Genomic DNA, 19,238 nt, shown 5'->3' with positions numbered 1-19,238 from the left:
AGGGAGAGAGAGACAGACAGACAGAAAAGGAGCAATAGAAAAATCTTAGAAGGTGACCCTAAGCTAATATCAGAAGTCTTCCTCTTTCAGCAATTCCAGCTACTTAACATGATCCACACAAAGGCTCCCTGCTTCTGCACTCAGCCAGGCTTCCATGGAAAATATAAGCACCTGTGAGCCAAAGCCAGGGAAGGTTTTTTTTTTACACCTTAGCTAGGTATTGACCCTATAGTATCTTTTTTCTAGGGTGGGAGCTAGGAACTCTAAGTCTAGCTCCAGCTCTCTATGATACCCTGAGCAAATCCTCCTCAGTCTGACCGAGTCTCTCCTGCTGAAAGGAGCATGGATGAGACAGACAGTTTAGTCTGTGGGTCATAGCACTGCAAGCATCTGTGTATCCTGAAGGTGCAATGATAACAGCTAAAAGATGCCCCAAGACCCAGGAGGGAGACGTGTGAGGCAGAGGAATGGGAACACTGGACATGCTGTCGAGGAAGCAGAAGTTGATGCCTTAAGGTCCATGGCCTGTTTCTCTTCTTGATTCTTTTAATATGCCCAATCACTGCCCGCTAGCCATTTACTGATCATCTACTGTGTGCTGTCTTCCTCTTTGCCTCACAAAGGAATTATCTGAGGGACTAAATTCCAGCAGGGATCCCAAGAGGATACACCACATCTTATCTCCTGAGGTCTCAAACTCTGGGGAATGTGGCCAGACCTGAACTTCTGGCTGAGCCATTTCTGTGGGACACAGCATCTTGCACGACAGAACTATCGACTTGAGCTTGGGATTTGTTTTTCTTCAGTGTTTGATCTATTCTTTCCACCTTCTTTAAGTCAAAGAGCTAAAAGCACACAATGAACTTGGGTTTCGACATGAGGCTTGAGGAGGGAATTGGGGGAAATGGTTTCAAAGGCCAGCAGTTAGAAACAAGGTGACCAGTAGGGTCAAGGTTCTGGGATTCAGCCATCTCCACCTTGGGGAAAAGCCTTTTCTGTAATGGCAGCCAGGGCCTTCCTGCCAGGGCTCAGCTTACATCCATCAGTGCTGCATTGATGTAATTGCTGGACTCTCCATCCACTGAGATGAGGAAGGGCAGGCAGCGGTCCAGAGGCAGGACATCCATGCTCCGATTCTTATCATGGTTCCGGGGTAAGAGTCCGATGCTGCAGTCCTCAGGCCGTACTCGGGGTGTCACAATGTTGAGTGTCTGTGGGGCATATAAAGGAGTGGAGGGGTAATACACAGGAGGCTGTGTCTGAGCAAAGGAGACGGATATCCCAGTTTAGCTTAACTCGCCGGTCTTTACCCTCCAAGCTTGACCCTGCCATTGTTTTCCCTGCACTCATGCTTCTCCCATGACCGTGATAGTCTTTTATATCCTGCATATAGGCACAGGACTTTTGTGCTAAGAGACTTTTCCAGGAGCTTTGTGACACCTTCAAGATGCCAAGGCTGCAGCTGCAGCATGCCCACACACGGGCTAAGACATGGGCTGACAACACCTGCCAACCATTTGAACTGTTGTTCAGCTGAGCTAGCACAGCATTAAAGGAGGGCCAGCCAGAAGGGCATATGGCAGGGAATGGCGTTGAGAATCTCTAATGAATGTTTAACACCACTTGAATTGCCACGGCAAGAAGGAAGTGATTTTTCCAGCACTTTTCTCAGCGATGGAAGTGTCTCAGTTGTAGGAGGATGGATGGATGCTAGGATGCTCTCCTCAGGGTGGGCAAGGGTCCTTGTGGGGCAAATTAGTAGGTCTACAAAATTATAAGGCTTGTGCTCTGTAGAGCAAGTTGTCACCCAGTGAGGGACCATGGCTGCTCCAGCCAATAGAAGGTCCTGTGTGCAATGACCAGGGTTCTGTGCCTTTCCTCTCTCTGTCACTTGGCATGCTGTCTCTGAGACAACAAAGATTATTTGTTTAAATGATTCCTAAAATATTAGCCTGACTGGAAAACTTTGAGCCTGGGATTTGCTTGTTTCTTCCTGCCCAGTTCTTACAGCTCCATTACTCAGGTTTTGGCCATGGATAAAGGTCTGAATTCTAGCATTTATCGGTGATCCATGTTCAGGTCTTTAGTTCTCTGCTCAGTCATTTATATCTGGGCCTCTCAGATCAGAGCTTTAGTTTTGACCATCCGGATTCCAACGTGTGAATCTGCCATATCTGAGCCATGCTGTAAGATGGTTAAAAGCTTATCTTGCACATAAATAAATGCCCCTGAGATCCTGTTAAATCGCACATTCTAATTCAGTAGGTTTGGGTGGGAATCTTCATTTCCAACAAGCACCCAAGGCCAGATGATGGGTTTAAAGAATTTGTGGAGAGAACACTGGGGCGGGGGTGGGGGTGGGTACAGTCTCTCCAGAGTCAAAGAAGCTTGAAATTCACACCAACATCAGTGCGTAAACTTCTGTCCATTCCACAACATCAACAAGAATTAACCAAGACCTCAGTTCAATAGCATAATCACAGCACAAAAACAAGTGTCAGCCGTCATTGAGTGATTGGCTAATAGTTGCTAATGACTGTGCAATCTGATGGTGTGAAAAGCTCTCCACAGCTGCTGGGCGCTTTAGGCTTGAAAGCACACACACACACACACATCAATCTCATCAAGAAAGGCCCACAATGTGAATTAAGTTGCTTGGGTCATTGCTATAGATTAAATGCATACATTTCCCCCCACACAGATGCTACTATACCAGCTCCCAATGGGGCAGATGAGGAGGGGCTGGGGGCTGTAGGAAGTAATTGCATCATCAGTGTGGAGTCTTCATGAATGGGATCAGTGTCCCTATGGAAAGACACACAAGTGTTTGCATGTTTGCTCCTCCGCTTTCCACCATATGAAACTCTAAGGACGCAGCTACTCACAAACTACATTGATGTCTGAGCCCTCCCCAGATACTAGATTTGCTGGCTGTTTGCTTTTGGGCTTCACTGCTTCCAGAAGCATGACAAGCAAATGCCTGCCATATAAGTCGTCCAGACGATGGAACATTGTTAGGACATCCCAGAGCAGCTAAGTCCCTGGACCTCGGCTTTGCCCATACCTGAAACTCATCTTTGATCTGGCTGGAGTTAGTCTGGGGGTCCAGCCTGCTGATGTTGTAGTAGAGAGAGCGGAACTCACACACAGGGATGGCGGTATTGCCACAGAGGCATGCTTCCAGGATGGCGTCATGCACGAACACATACTGCTCCTGCAAGGTCAAGAGGAGGGGAAGAGCGCTCCAGGTGAGGATCGCTGTTTGCGAGCATTTTGTCCACATCGAATGAATCTTGTAGCAATGAGAAAAGGGCATGATTTATTCTGCAGAATCCTTAGTTTTATATCCTGTAACCCAAAGGTCTAAGTCACCGTGTTTCACGGTGATTGAGCTGTGGAGCGTTTTTTGCCCTTGTATAAGATGGAACAGCCGAGCCACTGATAAGAATGAGAAACTTGAGCACGTGTCACTGCAGACGCCCTGGAGGTTCTGCTCATGTTCCCAGCTTTCATCCAGAAGCTGCTTGCTGCAGAAAAACCTGCTTTTCTTTGGGGAGGATTTTCTTCCTACTTCCTGGAGCGTATTTAGTGTTCTCTCACTTCCTTCCCATCCCACTTCCCACTCAACCACCAGAATGCCTTTAAATCTGCTGAACATAAGTTTATTGTTAATTGTGGATATTTATAAGTATTTGTTGCGCATCATTCAACAAAAATTTGACCCTTTTAAATAAAGTGTTTTATTTGAACTTATCTTGATATATTTATATTTAAGTATGTCTCCATGCCCGACAGTGAGGGTCATGTGTCTGACTCTGCCTACTCTAACTGTCCTCTACAGGCATGGCCTTAAGCACAGATAGTGCCGTCATCTTGGCTCTAGTGTTATAGGCTTGGGAATTAGCCTGTGAGTTTCTCAGAGCCTGCAGCAGAGTCCAGTGTGATGAAGCTTTCGATGAGCATTGCAGGGACTGCCGTACCTAGAGTCATGGATATCAGGGCTGATACGAGTGCAGCTCCCATGGCTTCTAGATCTGCTAGGACATCCACAGTTTTTACTAGAACCAAAAGGTGAACCCAATGCACGAACAACAACCCAAGGCATTCAGGAGTGGGATAGAGAGAAAATCTGATTAACAAGAGAGAGTGGTTCAGGACAAACCACTTGGTTTTTATCCATATGAAGACTTAGTATATAATTTCTTGATGTCCTTCCCACGGATAGAGTGGAGCTGTGAGAAGGAGACATGCCATGGGATGTGAAGAGTAGGGGAAGGATCCTAGACACAATAATGTGCATTTCTTGGCTCACTGTAGGTGACAACACTTCAGACAGCCTTACTTACATTATCCTCAGAGACTGGGCTCTCTAGCTAGACAGAAATGAACCTGGGCATCTGCCTTTCCTCGAGGTTAAGGGTTGTATATGCCTCTCTAGCAATCCATAGCCCCTAGGTCAAGTCAAAGTTCTCAGGAACTTGGGGCTGGAGAGATGGCTCAGTAGTAAAGAGGACTTGCTGCTCTTAGTGAGGACCAGGGTTTGGTTCCCAGCACCTACCTGGTGGCTCCTAACTATGGTCACTCCAGCTCTAGGAGTTCCAACAGGGTCTTTGGACCTCTGTGAGCATCAGGCACTCATGTGGTGCCCTTACATACATAAAGGCAAAACACTCAGACACATAAAATAAAATAAATAAACCTTAAAGAAGTGTACTTTGTTGATGAAGCTATTTCCATCAAGGAATGACTGGGCGCTTGGCACAGAGCAGGCATTCCATCAGCACCAGTACTCCCTCTTCCTCTCCATCCCTGCACCAAAGGCTGGACTACTATACCTGACCACTGCCATTCAGTCTTACTTGGATGACTGCAGAGATAGAGGATTCAACAGTTATTGCTACCAGAAGTTCCTGCACCACAGACTCTCAGGATTGGCTGGGACATCTCACCAGAGCAAGCTACGTATTCATTCTGTACTAATACTTGTGAAGGTACATCCTTTTTGTATGACTTCTCCACTACTGAGCCTCTGTCCTACCACGCTTCTCTTTGGCCAAGCTATCAGTAAACTAGCTGACTGGGTGCCCTAGGACTAACCTCTGTTTGCACCAGGTTGACCCTCTGTGCCCGTAGCTCACGCACGCAGTTGAAGATGTCCACCACCCCTTCATTCTCAGCCATGTCGAGCATGGTGTCAATGGCAATGAAGCAGCCAGTCCTCCCGGCTCCAGCACTGGAAGAGAAGTTTGCTGTGTGTTAGGGATCTAAAGATGGGATGAAATAGGGTGACAAGGCCCCTACCATCTAACCCTGTCTCGAAAGCCTTGGTGAAACACTGTGTATTGTAGAAGTCAGAGGGAAGGGTTGGAGCCTCCAAATTCCTCGGCTATGCTGAACAAGTGATCACAATTTTCTTTATTAAATGGGAGAGTAATGTTTACCACTGTGGTTGTTTTGGGGGACTTACTTTATTGTACTTACTTAGCAAATGCTTAATTAGTGCTTACAATTAATTAATTGTTGTGCTTTACCAATACGTCTATGGACTTCCCTATGAGGGGACAGAGACATGTCTTACCCTATTTCATAGGTGAGAAGCTGAGGCACAGAGAGCTTAGAGCCTGACGTCATAGAGCGGGCAAATGGGAGAGCCGAGCATTCCCCCAGGCAGTCTAGAATTCCTACTACCTTTCTCAATAAGATTTATAACGTGTAATGCAAGATTTTATAGTAGGTGTGCCTGTAGGCTCCGCATCTAATGGATATAGTCCAGGTGGTATAGTGTAAAACACTTTTTAATGCCTGGCATACTAGAACCTTCCTGGTAAATATGTCTTTTCCCTTTTTCTCCTCTTCTTTCATGTGCCCTTTTTCATGTCAGCAAATGGGTTGGTAGACAGAACTAAGAAGAGGGCAGAGGTTATAGAGAAGACATGAGTGAGGGAGCAGAGATCAGAGAGCCCGAGCTGTGTCTAAAGGCAGAGAGCTGATCTGGCGTCCCCTATTCAAGGCCTTGCACTTGACCCATTTGTGCTGACTTCCTCAGGGACATGAGCCAGGCACATCATCAAACTAGAGTAGCTGACAGTCTCGAGATCCTCATCAGGCACCAGGTTCTCTGACATATGATCAGCTTCTGATTACTGACATGCTTTAATAGGATCAGACAGAAAATGGCCCAGAGTCACAAGAACCTCTGGAACACAGCCAGATCTCCCCAGATCAACTCTGGGTTATCAAACAATAGGGCTGAATCATAAAACACTGGCCTGCACTGTGCACAGTTTTGGAATAGAAAGGAGGGCAGAGAGTCAAGGAAGTCCACATTGGCAGTGGTTTCACCCTTTCCTTACCCCATGGAAACAAACGTCTTTGTTGAACAATGCAGAAATCAAAGGAAATGCAAGGAAATGGATGGATGGAATAAGATACAAAAGCATCACTGGCTGATAGGTCCAAGAAGCCTAGGCCAGCAGGGACCCGCATATTAGTGATCTGGAAACCAAACCCTTGGGAGCAGTCTTCACTGATAAACCACCATGGCTTGAACTGAGTGGAGCTTGCCTTACTCATGCCCCAAAATACCTGTCCCCAGTGCACTCCAGACCCATTTAAAAGGGACTCAATAGAATGGGTTCAGGAGCCTGGGAAGAGGTCTATTAAAACACGCGTGCACGCGCGCACACACAAACACACACACACACACACACTCATCTGTTCTCCAAGCAGCATCTTCAACATATCACATGGGAATGAAGCAGCATCACTAGTTTTCAATCTAGGCTAGTGTATCTGAGAGTAAGGTCTACAGTATGAGAGAGTAAGGTGTCTGGTGTTTGTGAGTCTCAGTTCGTGCCTCCTAGAAGAGTTTTTGAAAAGTCTAAGCTGTGTGTGTGTATTCATGTGTATGTAGTGTGTATAAATGTGTATGTGTGTATATATGTGTATGTATTTGTGTGGGTATGTTTGTGTATTCATGTGTATGTATATGTGTATGTTTGTGTATTCATGTGTATGTGTGTATAAATGTGTATGTGTATGTGTATGTGTGTGTATATATGTGTATGTATTTGTGTGGGTATGTTTGTGTATTCATGTGTATGTATATGTGTATGTGTGTATAAATGTGTATGTATATGTGTGCATATATGTGTATGTATTTGTGTGGGTATGTGTGTATATTCATGTGTATGTATATGTGTATGTATGTGTGTGTGTATTTTTTTCCTAGAATAAGACAGTAGTTAGACACATGATATTTGAGATCCCTGAGATTAAATATTGGCTCTGTTACTGACTAGCTGTGTGACCTTGGGCAAATGACTTCATCTCTACGGGTTTCACTGTTCTCATTCATAAAATAAAAAATACCTCTTAGTATTAATATTACAATATATGTAAATTGCATTAAATTATATTTTAGAAGTATAACGCATGTAAATTGCTCAGTTTTGTGCCTGGCTACTTGTAATCCACAAATATTTACAGAGCATCCATGATGCCCTGGATGCCAAGATTAAGAGTAGGCATAGGAAGATGAGCAAGACACATTTCCTGTCTGAAAGAATTTGTTAACCCCACCTGGGGTGCTGGATGACCTTAAGAGGCAGCAAGAGTGGTGGATTTAAGTGCTTATTATGTTTAGAATTCTTTCAGACACTTAGTGTGCATTAGCCAAACCATAACAGCTCCAGGAGTAGGTACCACTCTGCTTAGATGCTTTACAGTGTCTTGTTATGGAGACGCAGGAACAGGCCATCACATACAGTACTGCACGTGGCAGAGGGTATGGTGAATATTTGCCATCATCTCCTTTCCTCTCTTCCTCCTGAACTCCGCCTGCAGTTGGGGATATCAGGCTTCAACACAAATGCACCTTTTCCTCTGTGCTTACAATGAAGGGCAAAGCAGAAAATCCATGCCAAACATCCAGACAGTGCAGAGGTTTCTACCTTTGAAATGTGGATGTGTCTCCACTACTGTGGAGAACACAAAGGGATGCTGTGTGGGAGATTTTCACACAGGGAGGGGCTGGGTCTGAGACATGCATAGTGTCTTCCCTGACTTCTTGGCGGACACAGACATTGTCAGGAAGGATGAGATGGCCTGAGCATTCAAGGTAGAAGAAGACATGCTGAGCCCAAGGACATACTGAAATAGAGGGGCGTAGGAAGGAGGGGAATACAGACTCTTTGGCCTTCAGGTCTGGACATCTACCTTCCTACAATTCTAAACGCCCTTGACACGATACTTCATCTCCATTTAGGAGGATTCAATGCCACTTATGTTCAATGTGACTTTCTAGGTCAAAGCTGAAAATTTCCCATCTCTGTAATAAGGGAAAGCTGATGCTGACCACTTGCTCTCTATTAGGGACCCTGCAGGCCAGCAATTGATTTTAAAAATAGTGGAAGCGAAGAGATGCATGCTTATACCAAGATATCCCATGTCAGGTTGCTGCTAGGAAGCCCCAGAGAACATGTCAACTGTCCCAGCCTTGACATTTCCCACCTCTTTCTCATGTCCGTGCCTTAGTTTCCCCATCTGTAAAATGGGAATGGTAAGAGGGTACTATTCAATTCTCAAGCTTGGGTGGGAAGTGAAATAATTTGGCCAGATCTACATAGCAGGCATGGCAGGTGATGCCGAGTCCACCTGTGTCTCTGGGACAACATTCATAATGGTAACATAACCCCTACTGCCACTAGGGACCCAGGTCTTCTCAGAAGGTGGCTGGGCTCTGGTTTATAGGAGGAGGAATCTTAAAGGAAGAAACAAAAGCCATGGGACAGTATGGGGAACAAATCCGGAGGTACAGCTGATTGCAGAATGGGGATGGAGGACTGACTCACCTGCAGTGGACCACTATGGGCCCGGCTTCTGGGGGGTTGAGGAACTTGACCTGGCGGACGAAGCCCAGAAGGCCTGTGGCATAGCAGGGAACACCATGGTCAGGCCAGCTGGTGAAGTGGAAGAGGCGGAGTTCCCGGATCTCGTGGTAGCCTTTCTGAGGAGAGAAAGGGACTCTGTTCCTCCACCTGACGCCCTCATGTACCCCCTGAGCTCCATGGGGGAGTAGGGGCTGTGGTACTGAGGAATGGTCCTCTCTGCTACATGGGGAAAGGAGGCCCTCGCTGGGTTAATGGGTGTTAGCTCCCAGGAGCTCAGTTACTTCTGGAATTGTGAAACCAGTCATTTTTTGAAGAACCTTTTAAAAATTAATTAACTTATTTATTTTTATGTGTATGAGAACTTTGCTTGCATGTCTTGCAGACATTCAGAGCAATTCCTAGCTGGTGCTATGAAACATCAACTTTACTGTTCATCTCAAGTTAAGTGATACTCACCCAGGGCCATCTTTTCCTGGACATGCGCTAGGCACTAGGAAGGGAGAATTTAAGCCACAGCTCCTGCCCCTGGAATAGCTCATGGCCCCAGTGGGTGAGGAAGAGGGAGACTCCTATGTCGATCATCTGACCAGAGTGTACAAAGGAATTATCTAACAAGATTAGAGGGGAGGAGAAACCTGGGAAGGCTTCTTAGAAGAGGCCTCCTTGACTGAGGCCTGGGAATGCAGTAGTGAAAATAAAAGCTGGCATTTATATTAAGTATTGGTGATGTCCCAGTCACTCTTTTGACTTTATCCTGTGTGTTGTGGATTCTCTAGCAGCACTACTGGCCTCCACCCACTAGGTGTCAGTAACAAAACACCCTCTCTCAAGCTGTGATGTTCTGACACCTTCAGACAGGGATGGATATCCACCCGAGAACCAAATTGCCCCTGGTTGAAATGGGGCCCAGACTAGATTCCCAGCCTGGAAAATGCTGGCTTCTTTTTGCCCACCATGCTATGTTCTTGACACTTGGCCAAGGATATTATTCCTCCCATGCTTTCCTTGACTGGAGCCTTTTCAGCCTCCAATTTTCTGCATTCTATAAGCCACTTCAGTCCTAGGGGTATGTAGTGGTGCTTCTGTAGGTTCTTTCTCCATCCTTTGGTCCCTATGGCTCTTATCACAATATATCCCTTCTGTTTCTCTCTCTAGTTGATGAATCCACTACATGACCATATCAACTCTGATTACCATTCTGTTTATCATGTCAAGTGTGTAGCTGGGTACAAATCAGACCCTTGGTCTCTACTGTCTGGATGAGTAGCCCCATCAACTAACGGACTTGGAAGAGGGAGTACTCACAGAAAGGGAAACTTACCTTCTGGACTGTGAAGGTGCGGATGACATATTCTGCCAGGGGCTCTGTTTCAATTAGGGTGACTTTAATGTCTCCATAGACCTCTGTGTCATCTGGCCAGTATCGCACACACTTTACCTGTGGCCAAGTGAGAGACAGGGAAAGGATAGGGAAGAGAATGCATAAACAGTGCCAAACATGAGAAGCCAACTCCTTTGGTTTTCCCATCCAAATAAACCCAAGGGTGACTTTGGAGGCCTTTCAGCCCATGGGGCGCTTAGCGGTCAGGGATCAGCAAATGATACTGGGCCTAACTCGAGTCACTGGGATCAGTTACAAATGACAGAGGTTTCTTCTCTTACAGCTCCTGGTGGTTTTCTAGTGCATTGCTACCCTAAGCCATGAGAAAGAACTAGGTAAGACGGGAGGCGTATCATGCCCACGTAGCCGATGAATAATAGTACTGGAGATGGTGACGTGGTCATTTCCTACTGTGTCAGCCCGGGGATGCTGAGCATTATTATCTGAACAAGGATGAGAAGTACCAGCGAGGAGGTAGAAGCAGAAGGGTTGAGGAGAGGGTCACTGGGAAGTGGAAGGAGAAAGGCTCTTTGCTGGGGAAGAGACAGACAGTTCTGAGCTCCAAGGGAAGATGTGCCACTGCTCTCTGCCCCAGCAGTGGGTACCTATGCTACCAGCAAGCAGTCCCCACGTTTGACTTTAAGTTCCACAGAGAGCAAAAGAAATCATGGTTTTCCCCCTTTAAAATAGCAAAAGTGTTATTACCATTCCGGGGGACGACGCACGGCCTAGCGTGGCATTTCCCACAGTGTGTTCCGCTGGGTGCTAATAGGTGTTAGGTAAACAAAACAAAACAAAAAATAGAACAAAAACAAAAAAACAAGAAACAAACAAAACAAAACAAACACAAAAAGGTTTTGTGGTCAAATGAGTTTGGGAAATGCTGTTTCAACAAAGTTAAACAAGCTGCTTTGCTAAAACATGACTTAGATCCTCAGAGGCACTAATGCTGTTAAATATCTTAGGACTCTCCAACAGGGACAGAGGACACAGCATTTCCCAAACATATTTAACCATGGAACCCTCTGCTCACTAGCCAGCCTGCAGACTAGCATCCCATGGAACCCACTTAGGGAAACACGGAGAATGCACCAGGGTTTGCAGAATATTGCTTGATTCTAAGACTTTAGAGCTAAGACCCTCATGGAAAGCATTAGATTCCTTTGGCTAATGAGAGCCGATACTTACCTTGTCTAGCACTGCCTGCTATAAGTGTTCTTTGACCTATTTGTATATATTGTTTTAATTTGATGTCACCATAACCTTAGATGGTATGCTCACCCACATTTTACAGATGAGGATTTAAACATGGGGAAGCCAAGGAACCTGCTCAAAGTCAACAGCTGGCAAGGGATGGAGTGAAGGACCAAACCCAGCTGTCTGTGTCATAACCAAGAACATTGCCTTGCACAATCATTGTGTCAGTTGGCCACTAGCAGGAGTTACATTAAGAACCTTCTCTTCCTTGCAAGTTCAGTTTCAATCCACAGTCCATCGCCCCATTACGGGGAGAATTTGTCTCAGAATATAGAATGTGCTGGAGTTCTCAAACCCTGGGCTTCCTTTGCTTCCCTCTGGAGCTGCGGTCCCTGGGTGGAGGCAGCCGAACAGTGGGTGCAGTCTAAACAATGGGCTTACAAGTACTAGGATGAATGTCAAGAGTGAGAAGAGAGCTAATTGATTCAGGTCTTTACCCCTTGGCACCCGCGCCTCATCTGTAAAATGGGGGAACAGGGCCAGATAGAGGTAAAAGCACAAGGATAAAGTCCCACTTGGCCCTGATCCACTATTAAGGTCCATGCTCTTTCAGTACACCGTGACAGCCCTTTTCTTCTGCACTTCTGTGACCAGGACACTTTCTCCAGATTATCTATAAAAACTGACCTGACGACCACTCTTGTGTAGTTTGTCTACAGTATGGGAGTCCGTTGAGTCTAGATATTTGTACATCGGCTTTCTCCAGTGCAGCCCACCCATCCACCCGCAGGCCACAGTTAATCAAAGAGGCAGAGGCAAGGTTGGAAACAGTGGTCCCATTTCTAAGCTCTGGCTAAGGACAACCTAGACCCAATCTAGATAGAACGGAGAGAGACAGAGGCCTGAACCCTGATGAGGTTTCACAGTCAGGGAAGGAAGAGCAGGCAGGAGAGGGTGAGATGCTGCTGAGAGAAGACAGATGAAGAGAGAGATGTGGAGCCTGGGTTTGTCAACACCGAGGCAGTGATGCTGACAGTGTCACTGGTGGAATGGAGATACCTGCCATGTGGAGGTGGATAGAGGAGACCCGGGAGGAGACACAAGGCCTCTGAGTCCTCGAGATGCAGCAGAAACACGGGAACAGGAGAGGTACCTTTGTTTGGCTTTAAAAATGTTTCTAATCGTTTTTTAGTCATTAATTTTGTTATTTGACAATTTTGTACACAAATATGATTTATTCAGATTACTCTTCCTCCCCTGCCTTTCTATTACGGCTGTCAGTCCTCCCCCATCCCGCCCCTCTCTTTAGCAGGCTCACGGTTTTAGTTTTTGTTTCGTGACTCATTTGGTGGTGGTTTTTGTCCCTCTGAGATGGAAATTACTGAGCATATTCACATGCTGAGGTGAAATAATTTGGCAATGAAGAAGAGTCTTATATTTCAAATGAAAAGGGAATATGAGAAAATCTCTGGGCCTTGTTGGGTTGCGCCTGAGGATATTAATATGTCTGATCTGCCCTGCCTGGTTCCTTTCCTCCTAACGATATATCCTAGTGACAGGTCCCTGCAGCCTCCCTTCAGAGCTGAATGTGTCACTTCCTTGCTTCTTGGGGACTCCTGGTTGCTTTCCTGCCCCGTCCCTCTGGCTTCTTTGCTAGTACAAGTTCATTCTCTTCTTTTAGGCAAGGCCAGGTTCTTTAACGGAAAAAGAATGTTGGGCTAAAAGACGAGGAAGGGAGGTGAACAAGGAAGGGCTTGCAGTGACCTCTCAGAGGGTCACCTATCAAGGGCAGAAACTTAAGTGTTTGTCATGTTGGGCTTGGTCATAACAAATGGCCAATATTCAACCTTTTGGAATCAATAGAAACAGCCCTTTCTCATGGCTAAATCTGAGAGCAGAAGGGAAGGTTGTGAACATGGCTGCAATGCGAGTAAGATTATAGGTTTGGGATGTGTTGGTGAGAGAGTTCCCGCCCAATGGTTTTAATCTCCTCAAAATGCATGAGATGATGTTATCAGTGGAGAGAGAGGATAGAAATGGGATGGGAGACTTGAAGGGGTAGAGCACTGCTCATATGTGAAATAGAGTAAGGTATCTCCCATCCCTATAGGCTGCCGTAAAGAGGTGCTACTGCTTAGGAAGCTGGTGGCACAGTGCAGACGGCAGGCACCCCAGGGTGTATCTCCACCACCCTCTGCCCACATGACTGAAGGAGATGCTTACCCTGCCCACTTCCACGAGGTTTGTGACCATGACGATGCTAGCAGAGTTTTCCTGCCAGATCATTCTCCAAAAGTCCTTCACAGTCTCTTGCATTGGACCTGGCAACAGAGAAGGCGATGGGTTAGAGGCTGTGGGTCCAAAGTGGATGCTGAGTGGTTTGCCTCTCGACTGTTTAATCAGGGTTCAACCTAGGTGGGTAAGAGTGAGGCTGGGGGGCCTAAGTGAAACACCAGGGAGTTAAGACTGAGGCTGGAGGTGTGAGTCTGTTGGGGGCAGAGCAGAGCACAGATAAGGGGAAAAACCCCTACTTTTCTGGTATCTGTGGTCTGCAGCATCCGCCTCACCCTTGCCCTCACCCTCATGCTCAGCCCAGCAGCTCCACTTTTTCTGGATCCACTACTTTATCTGGACTATCGTGTCCGGGGGAGGGGGTGGGGTTGCAGAGATTAGACAGCGGGATCTCAATGAGAGATGCAAGGGAACTAGGGTAGGGAGGGTAGAGCTGCCAAAAGCAAGAGGGTCCCGAGTTCTGAGTTTGACAAATGTCAGAGACAATAATCTGAAGTTTGACCAGGAAGGAGAGGGTTAAAGCACAGAAAGTACAAAAGAAAGAAAAACAGGAAAAGGGCAGAAAAACCAAGGAATAGGAGATAGGATCTGACAGTCCAAAGCAATTGCCTAGGAAACAATTCTTAATATCCTGGGTCTTTATCAATTTTAAAATTACAAAAGCAGTTCATGCATTTGAAAGAAAATTTGAATAGCATTTTTCTGTGTTTTGTTTGTACATATGCATTTTCTGCAATAAGCACCAGGTTTATTATAAGTCTATTTTCATATCATCAAAAATAATATATTTCAAAGCTACAGCGCTTTCTACAACATGGAGATGCCATACGTTATTTAACAACCTGTCTGCTATTGGGCATTTAGGATTTTTTCACTTTTTCCTATTGCAGATGACACGATAACATTGTGAAGAATGCTTTTGATATATGTCAAGGTCCACACATATAATTATCTGCAGGACTTCCCCCAGGAGGCTGCAAAAGGCATCATCATTTTTAAACCTTCTGATAGCATACTGCCACACTGCTTCCCGGGGCAATGGGCTGCATCTCTCTTGTGGACTTGCACTCACTGGAGGGATGGGAACGTCTGCTGGGTACCCACTGAGGCTTTTCTCTGGTCACCCCTCACGTGGTCCCTTCCCTCTGAATAATATTTCCTAGTGACAACCATTTCTGCTGAAAGTCTAGGTCAAACATGTCCTCTCCTTGCTCTTCAAAGACGGGTGGAGGCTTTGCTGCCCTGTCTCTCTGGCTTCCCTGTCTACAAAAGTTAATCCCCTTCCTTCAGGAGAAGCCAGACCATTTAGTGGACAAAGAGTGTTGGGATAACAGAGAGAGGAAAAGTAGATAATAAGGCTTACCCTGATTTTAAAAAATACCTCTTCCTAGATAACCTTGAGGTCACTCCAAGACACTTACCTTGGGTTGCAATGTAGTGCCGGGGACGGTGGTACCCCTGGAAAATAGGAAGAAAACACAACCAAGGGTTTCCATTCAAAGCTTGGAAACAGCATAATATTAAGACACATCTCTTTCTGGCTACCTGGTGTTCTCACAGGCAAAATGGGAATTGCTGTAGGAAGTCCTACAGCTTGTGGTTACCCGCCTACTGGGGTGTGGCCTCTTATGCTATATATGCTGATGCAGAGCCTGCGTCAGCCCCTTCTTCCCTCTCTGTTAGGGTTGCTACAGAGGTGAGTCCTCCCATGTTAGTAACTGAGCTCTCCTCCACGAGCAAATGGATGGAAAGGTGTATCTCTAATTCCAAGTCAAGATGGACAGGGCTCTGCAGGCTGGATAGGAGACTTAGATTCTGGGGTCTTTTGAGTAGGTTTGGGAGCAGAAAATAGCTCCCCAGAATTCAGAATGATGAGGTTTCTTGTATCTACTCTCTTCTGCCATCTCCCTCATCAGCTGTTCTCAAAGTCTTTGCGGGCCTGGGCCATAGCTTCAACCTCCTGGTGTCCTCCAAGAACCCATTTTTACTCCTGAAGCTCATAAGCTTCCTGCAGCAGTGGCTTCTAGGGATGCACCCAAGGTGGTCAGGTTTTTGTTTTTATCTGAGTCTGCAGTGACTCTGCATTACTTGCATGGCAATGTCTAAATGCTTCATCTTATAGTAACTACACAATAGCATCCTCATCTGGAACTTTCCCCCCCAGCTCTCTTGCTGCGTCTGCTCCCGCAATACACTCATCTTGTGTTTCAGCCTTAGTACCCAGGACTTTAGACATGGGCTCTTCTGTGATACAGAGGTAACTCCTTCCTCATGTGTCTCCTTTCTCTCGAGAGATTCCGCAGGGCTTCACAGAGACCCAGTGAACACAGGCACATAAACAGCAGCACTAAGAACTTTTATCCTTTTCTTCTCCTGGGTCATGAGACACACAGCGTGGAGCGAGGTGTAGCTTTCTGCACAGGCTGGTCAGTGGGATGCATGCATGGGTCTGGTTTTGCATTGGCTAAGACCTTGGAAGAAACTGGGTTTGAAAGATTTCAAATGGACTTGAAAGTTAATGGCAGAAATTTCTGGGCAAGAAACTCACACATCCATTGTGAGGCTGGCCTGCCGAGGCTCTATTTCATGCTTTCATTTGTTTACGGAATCATTCCAGATTTGACCAGCAAGCATCAAAGGGGCACATTCTGCTATGCACAACGCATGGCAACCCAACAGTGAGCCAGCCAGATGTAGGCTCTGCTTTGGAGCAGCTCACAGACATCTACAAGCTGGGTTTACGAAACTCCAAGGGAAGATGGGGGGCTCCGTAGAGCACCCATGGGAACTGACTCAGCTATAGACCAGAGGAATGTTTTCTGATGAGGTGGTGGTTTAATTAGCTTCTAGGCTGGGCCTCTTGACATTCCTGAAATCCCACTTCATGCCATCAGCAGTCTGTCTGGTCTTCCCACTAATGTCCCCATTGCCCATGGACTTAGAGCTCTTCTTCAGAAGTAGTGGTCACATTTCTGTCCAGAAGGCTGAGCACCAGGCAACTGTCTGCTTCCCTCTCCGACCCCTGATTTATTTTTTTGTTCTTCCATTTTGTGTGCATGTGTTAGTGTATGCATGCACATGTGTGTGGAGGTATCAGTGCATGTGTGTATCAGTGCATGTGTGTATCAGTGCATGTGTGTAAATATGTGTGAAAGCCAGAAGTCGATGCCAGATGTCTTTGTGAATCACTCTTTTTAGTGAACCTGGCGATTGTTGACTTGACTAGACCACCTGGCCAGGAAGCCCCTGGGGACCCACTGAATGCACGTGTGCCATATGCCTGCCCCCATGCCGCATCTGGGCAAAAAGACCTGATCTAGACTCAAGAAACTCACAGAGTTCCCAAAGAGGAAAATTTTAAACCAGGAGAGCGATTCCTTAGCAATGGAGATAAAAGGAAATGTGTTGCTCAATTGGGTCTCCTCTGGGGATTTGCCAAGAGCTAGTGAAGAAAACTTCTTAACCTTAAAAGAACTCCCAGTTCATTTAAGTCCCACCTACACAGCACACAGACTGACTGCAAACCAGCGCTGGGCCTGCCTCCATCTGTCTGTGAGCAATGGGAAAGAGGTTTGCATCCAAAACGCATTTATCTCACTCTACACTCCTGCATCTGTTACTTACTGGGGACCCAGATATGATATTTATTTCCAGGCTGGTAATTTATAACAGATTCAAGTGGCTAATACATTTTCGGGTGTGCAAACAAACAGGCCAGTGGGCTGGTTCAGAGAGCAGCATACCGCGGCCTCCAGAGGCTCGGGCAAGGTTGACCTCATCCAGCTCATTATCCAAATAGAGTCATTCTAATGAATTGTCAAGATTCAATTATAGAGAAGGTCCTCTAACTTGGATGACTAGCTCTTGTCTTTGGGCTGTGCTGAAGAGCAGGACAAAGCGGTGAAGTCGAGATAGCTTCCCCCACTCCATGGTTGGTTTTCAGGGATCCCCAGGAGATCACGGAGTATAGTTCTACGGAGGCCTCAGGTAGGCTCACAATTGTGATTATCCTGCTACCTGCCCCATCATGATTAACACTATAAGAGTGTGCTTTTATGTTTGGTGTCTTTTTGTCTCGCCTCTTTCCCCATTGTCTTTTCCCCACTCTGCTCTGTAGCAATGGGAGGGGACAAAATAAACCACAGAGCAGGCTCCCATGTCCTCAGGCATTCAGAGGGCATCTTCTAAGTAGGGGGGGAAGGGGAAAGCTAAGAGGCCAGTGGGAAGTTGGGGCATATGCCCTTCTAGGTTCTTCCTTGCTGCATTAGCAGGGGTTAGCTTCTCCTTGGCAAGAGCAAGACAGCCCTCTCCTTACAGTAATGCTACTACTTTTATTACCCATTCTCTTATCCAGCCACTGAACTTGATCGCTTTGCCTTCTCTAGCTACAGGCTACTCCACGCAATCTGGTTGGTTAGTCCATCTCAGGATTATCCAGGCACTTGTTAAACTCTACCCGGTTAAGACCTGTGAGCCAGCTTGTTTTCTCTTGGCATCCTGATACTCTACGGCAGTTACCCTAAGCTACAAAGATAGCCATCAGAAAGGCCTGTATACAACAGGCCCAACAAGGATGGGATTCACGACTGCAGTCTCATTAGTCCTGATGCTAATCACTGAGATGCCAGCTCAGGGCCTGACACTGCCCATTAGGACAGCATGCGGTAGGGACATTTGGCCTGTCTGTACAGTCAACTTCTTACACAGAAAGGGAGGGGGTTCCTCTGTGTTCCAGCTCTGCAGAGAATTAAAGTCTAGCTGTGTGACCTAGGGCAGTGCTCTTAGCCTCAATCCCTGGTTTCCTGTCTTTTAGAGGCTTGCAAAAGACTTGTAATGACAGCGCTGATTAGTGCTGGCACTGTCTAGAGTCACGTGCATTGAAAGCAGTTTCATTTGCTGTCTATATTACACAGAGATTTCTCAGTTCTACACGTACTCAGACATTCACTCTACTGCAGATTGAGTAAATAGCTGGAAAAATCATTTCGATGGGGGTTTCCATTTAGCTATTAAACGCCAGATAAATATGTCCACCTGGGCACACAAGACTATGTATATGCTGTATCCTTACGACTGTCATAGCCACTTGACCACAGTCAAGGTGGGGAAGGAAAGAAAGAAACTAGTCCAGCCCGTATCAATAAGTGCTAAATGAGTGTCCACTAGATGCACGCTGTGGATGGCGGTAGGAGTAGATGAAGGACCAGGGGAAAAAAGTACTGGGCTGGGACATTCAGCTATGGTTCATACCCAGGTTGTGCCTCATCTCTATGACATTGGACCAGTTTCTCAATTACCCCAAGTCTCCGTTTCCCCATCTGCAAAGTGGGAGTGATAAGAACTACATTGAAGCGTCACCAAGAAGTCTTAGTAAGTTGACTCGCTTCAAGCATACATTGTAGGGCCAGGAGTGACCCATTAAGAACCTACTACCTTTGGGGGAGCCTAGGCAGTTCGGATGCTCAACTTACTAAACC

At 46.3% G+C, this 19,238-nt stretch overlaps 1 protein-coding gene across 13 annotated transcripts in view; it reads right to left on the bottom strand.

Annotated features, from left to right (window-relative positions):
* Ptprt (protein tyrosine phosphatase, receptor type T) overlaps nt 1-19,238 on the bottom strand; it is a 1,084,941-nt gene that overhangs the window by 28,090 nt on the left and 1,037,613 nt on the right. For 7 of the 13 annotated variants that reach the window (XM_026787014.1, XM_026787015.1, XM_026787017.1 and 4 more), the window contains 8 exons: nt 15,183-15,219; nt 13,693-13,790; nt 10,978-11,037; nt 10,213-10,329; nt 8,853-9,007; nt 5,098-5,233; nt 3,065-3,214; nt 1,038-1,211 (listed from right to left, as the gene is read on the bottom strand). In XM_026787014.1, the coding sequence (XP_026642815.1) occupies nt 1,038-1,211; nt 3,065-3,214; nt 5,098-5,233; nt 8,853-9,007; nt 10,213-10,329; nt 10,978-11,037; nt 13,693-13,790; nt 15,183-15,219 (927 nt within the window). The remainder of the gene's footprint in view (nt 1-1,037; nt 1,212-3,064; nt 3,215-5,097; nt 5,234-8,852; nt 9,008-10,212; nt 10,330-10,977; nt 11,038-13,692; nt 13,791-15,182; nt 15,220-19,238) is intronic. The other 6 variants (XM_026787020.1, XM_026787021.1, XM_026787023.1 and 3 more) reach the window with 1 other exon arrangement.

The sequence above is a fragment of the Microtus ochrogaster genome, linkage group LG8, assembly GCF_000317375.1.
Source record: "Microtus ochrogaster isolate Prairie Vole_2 linkage group LG8, MicOch1.0, whole genome shotgun sequence".
In the NCBI taxonomy this organism is placed as follows: Eukaryota; Metazoa; Chordata; class Mammalia; order Rodentia; family Cricetidae; genus Microtus; species Microtus ochrogaster.
Note: the sequence above shows the minus strand (reverse complement) of the source record. Positions and strands in the feature narration are given on the sequence as shown.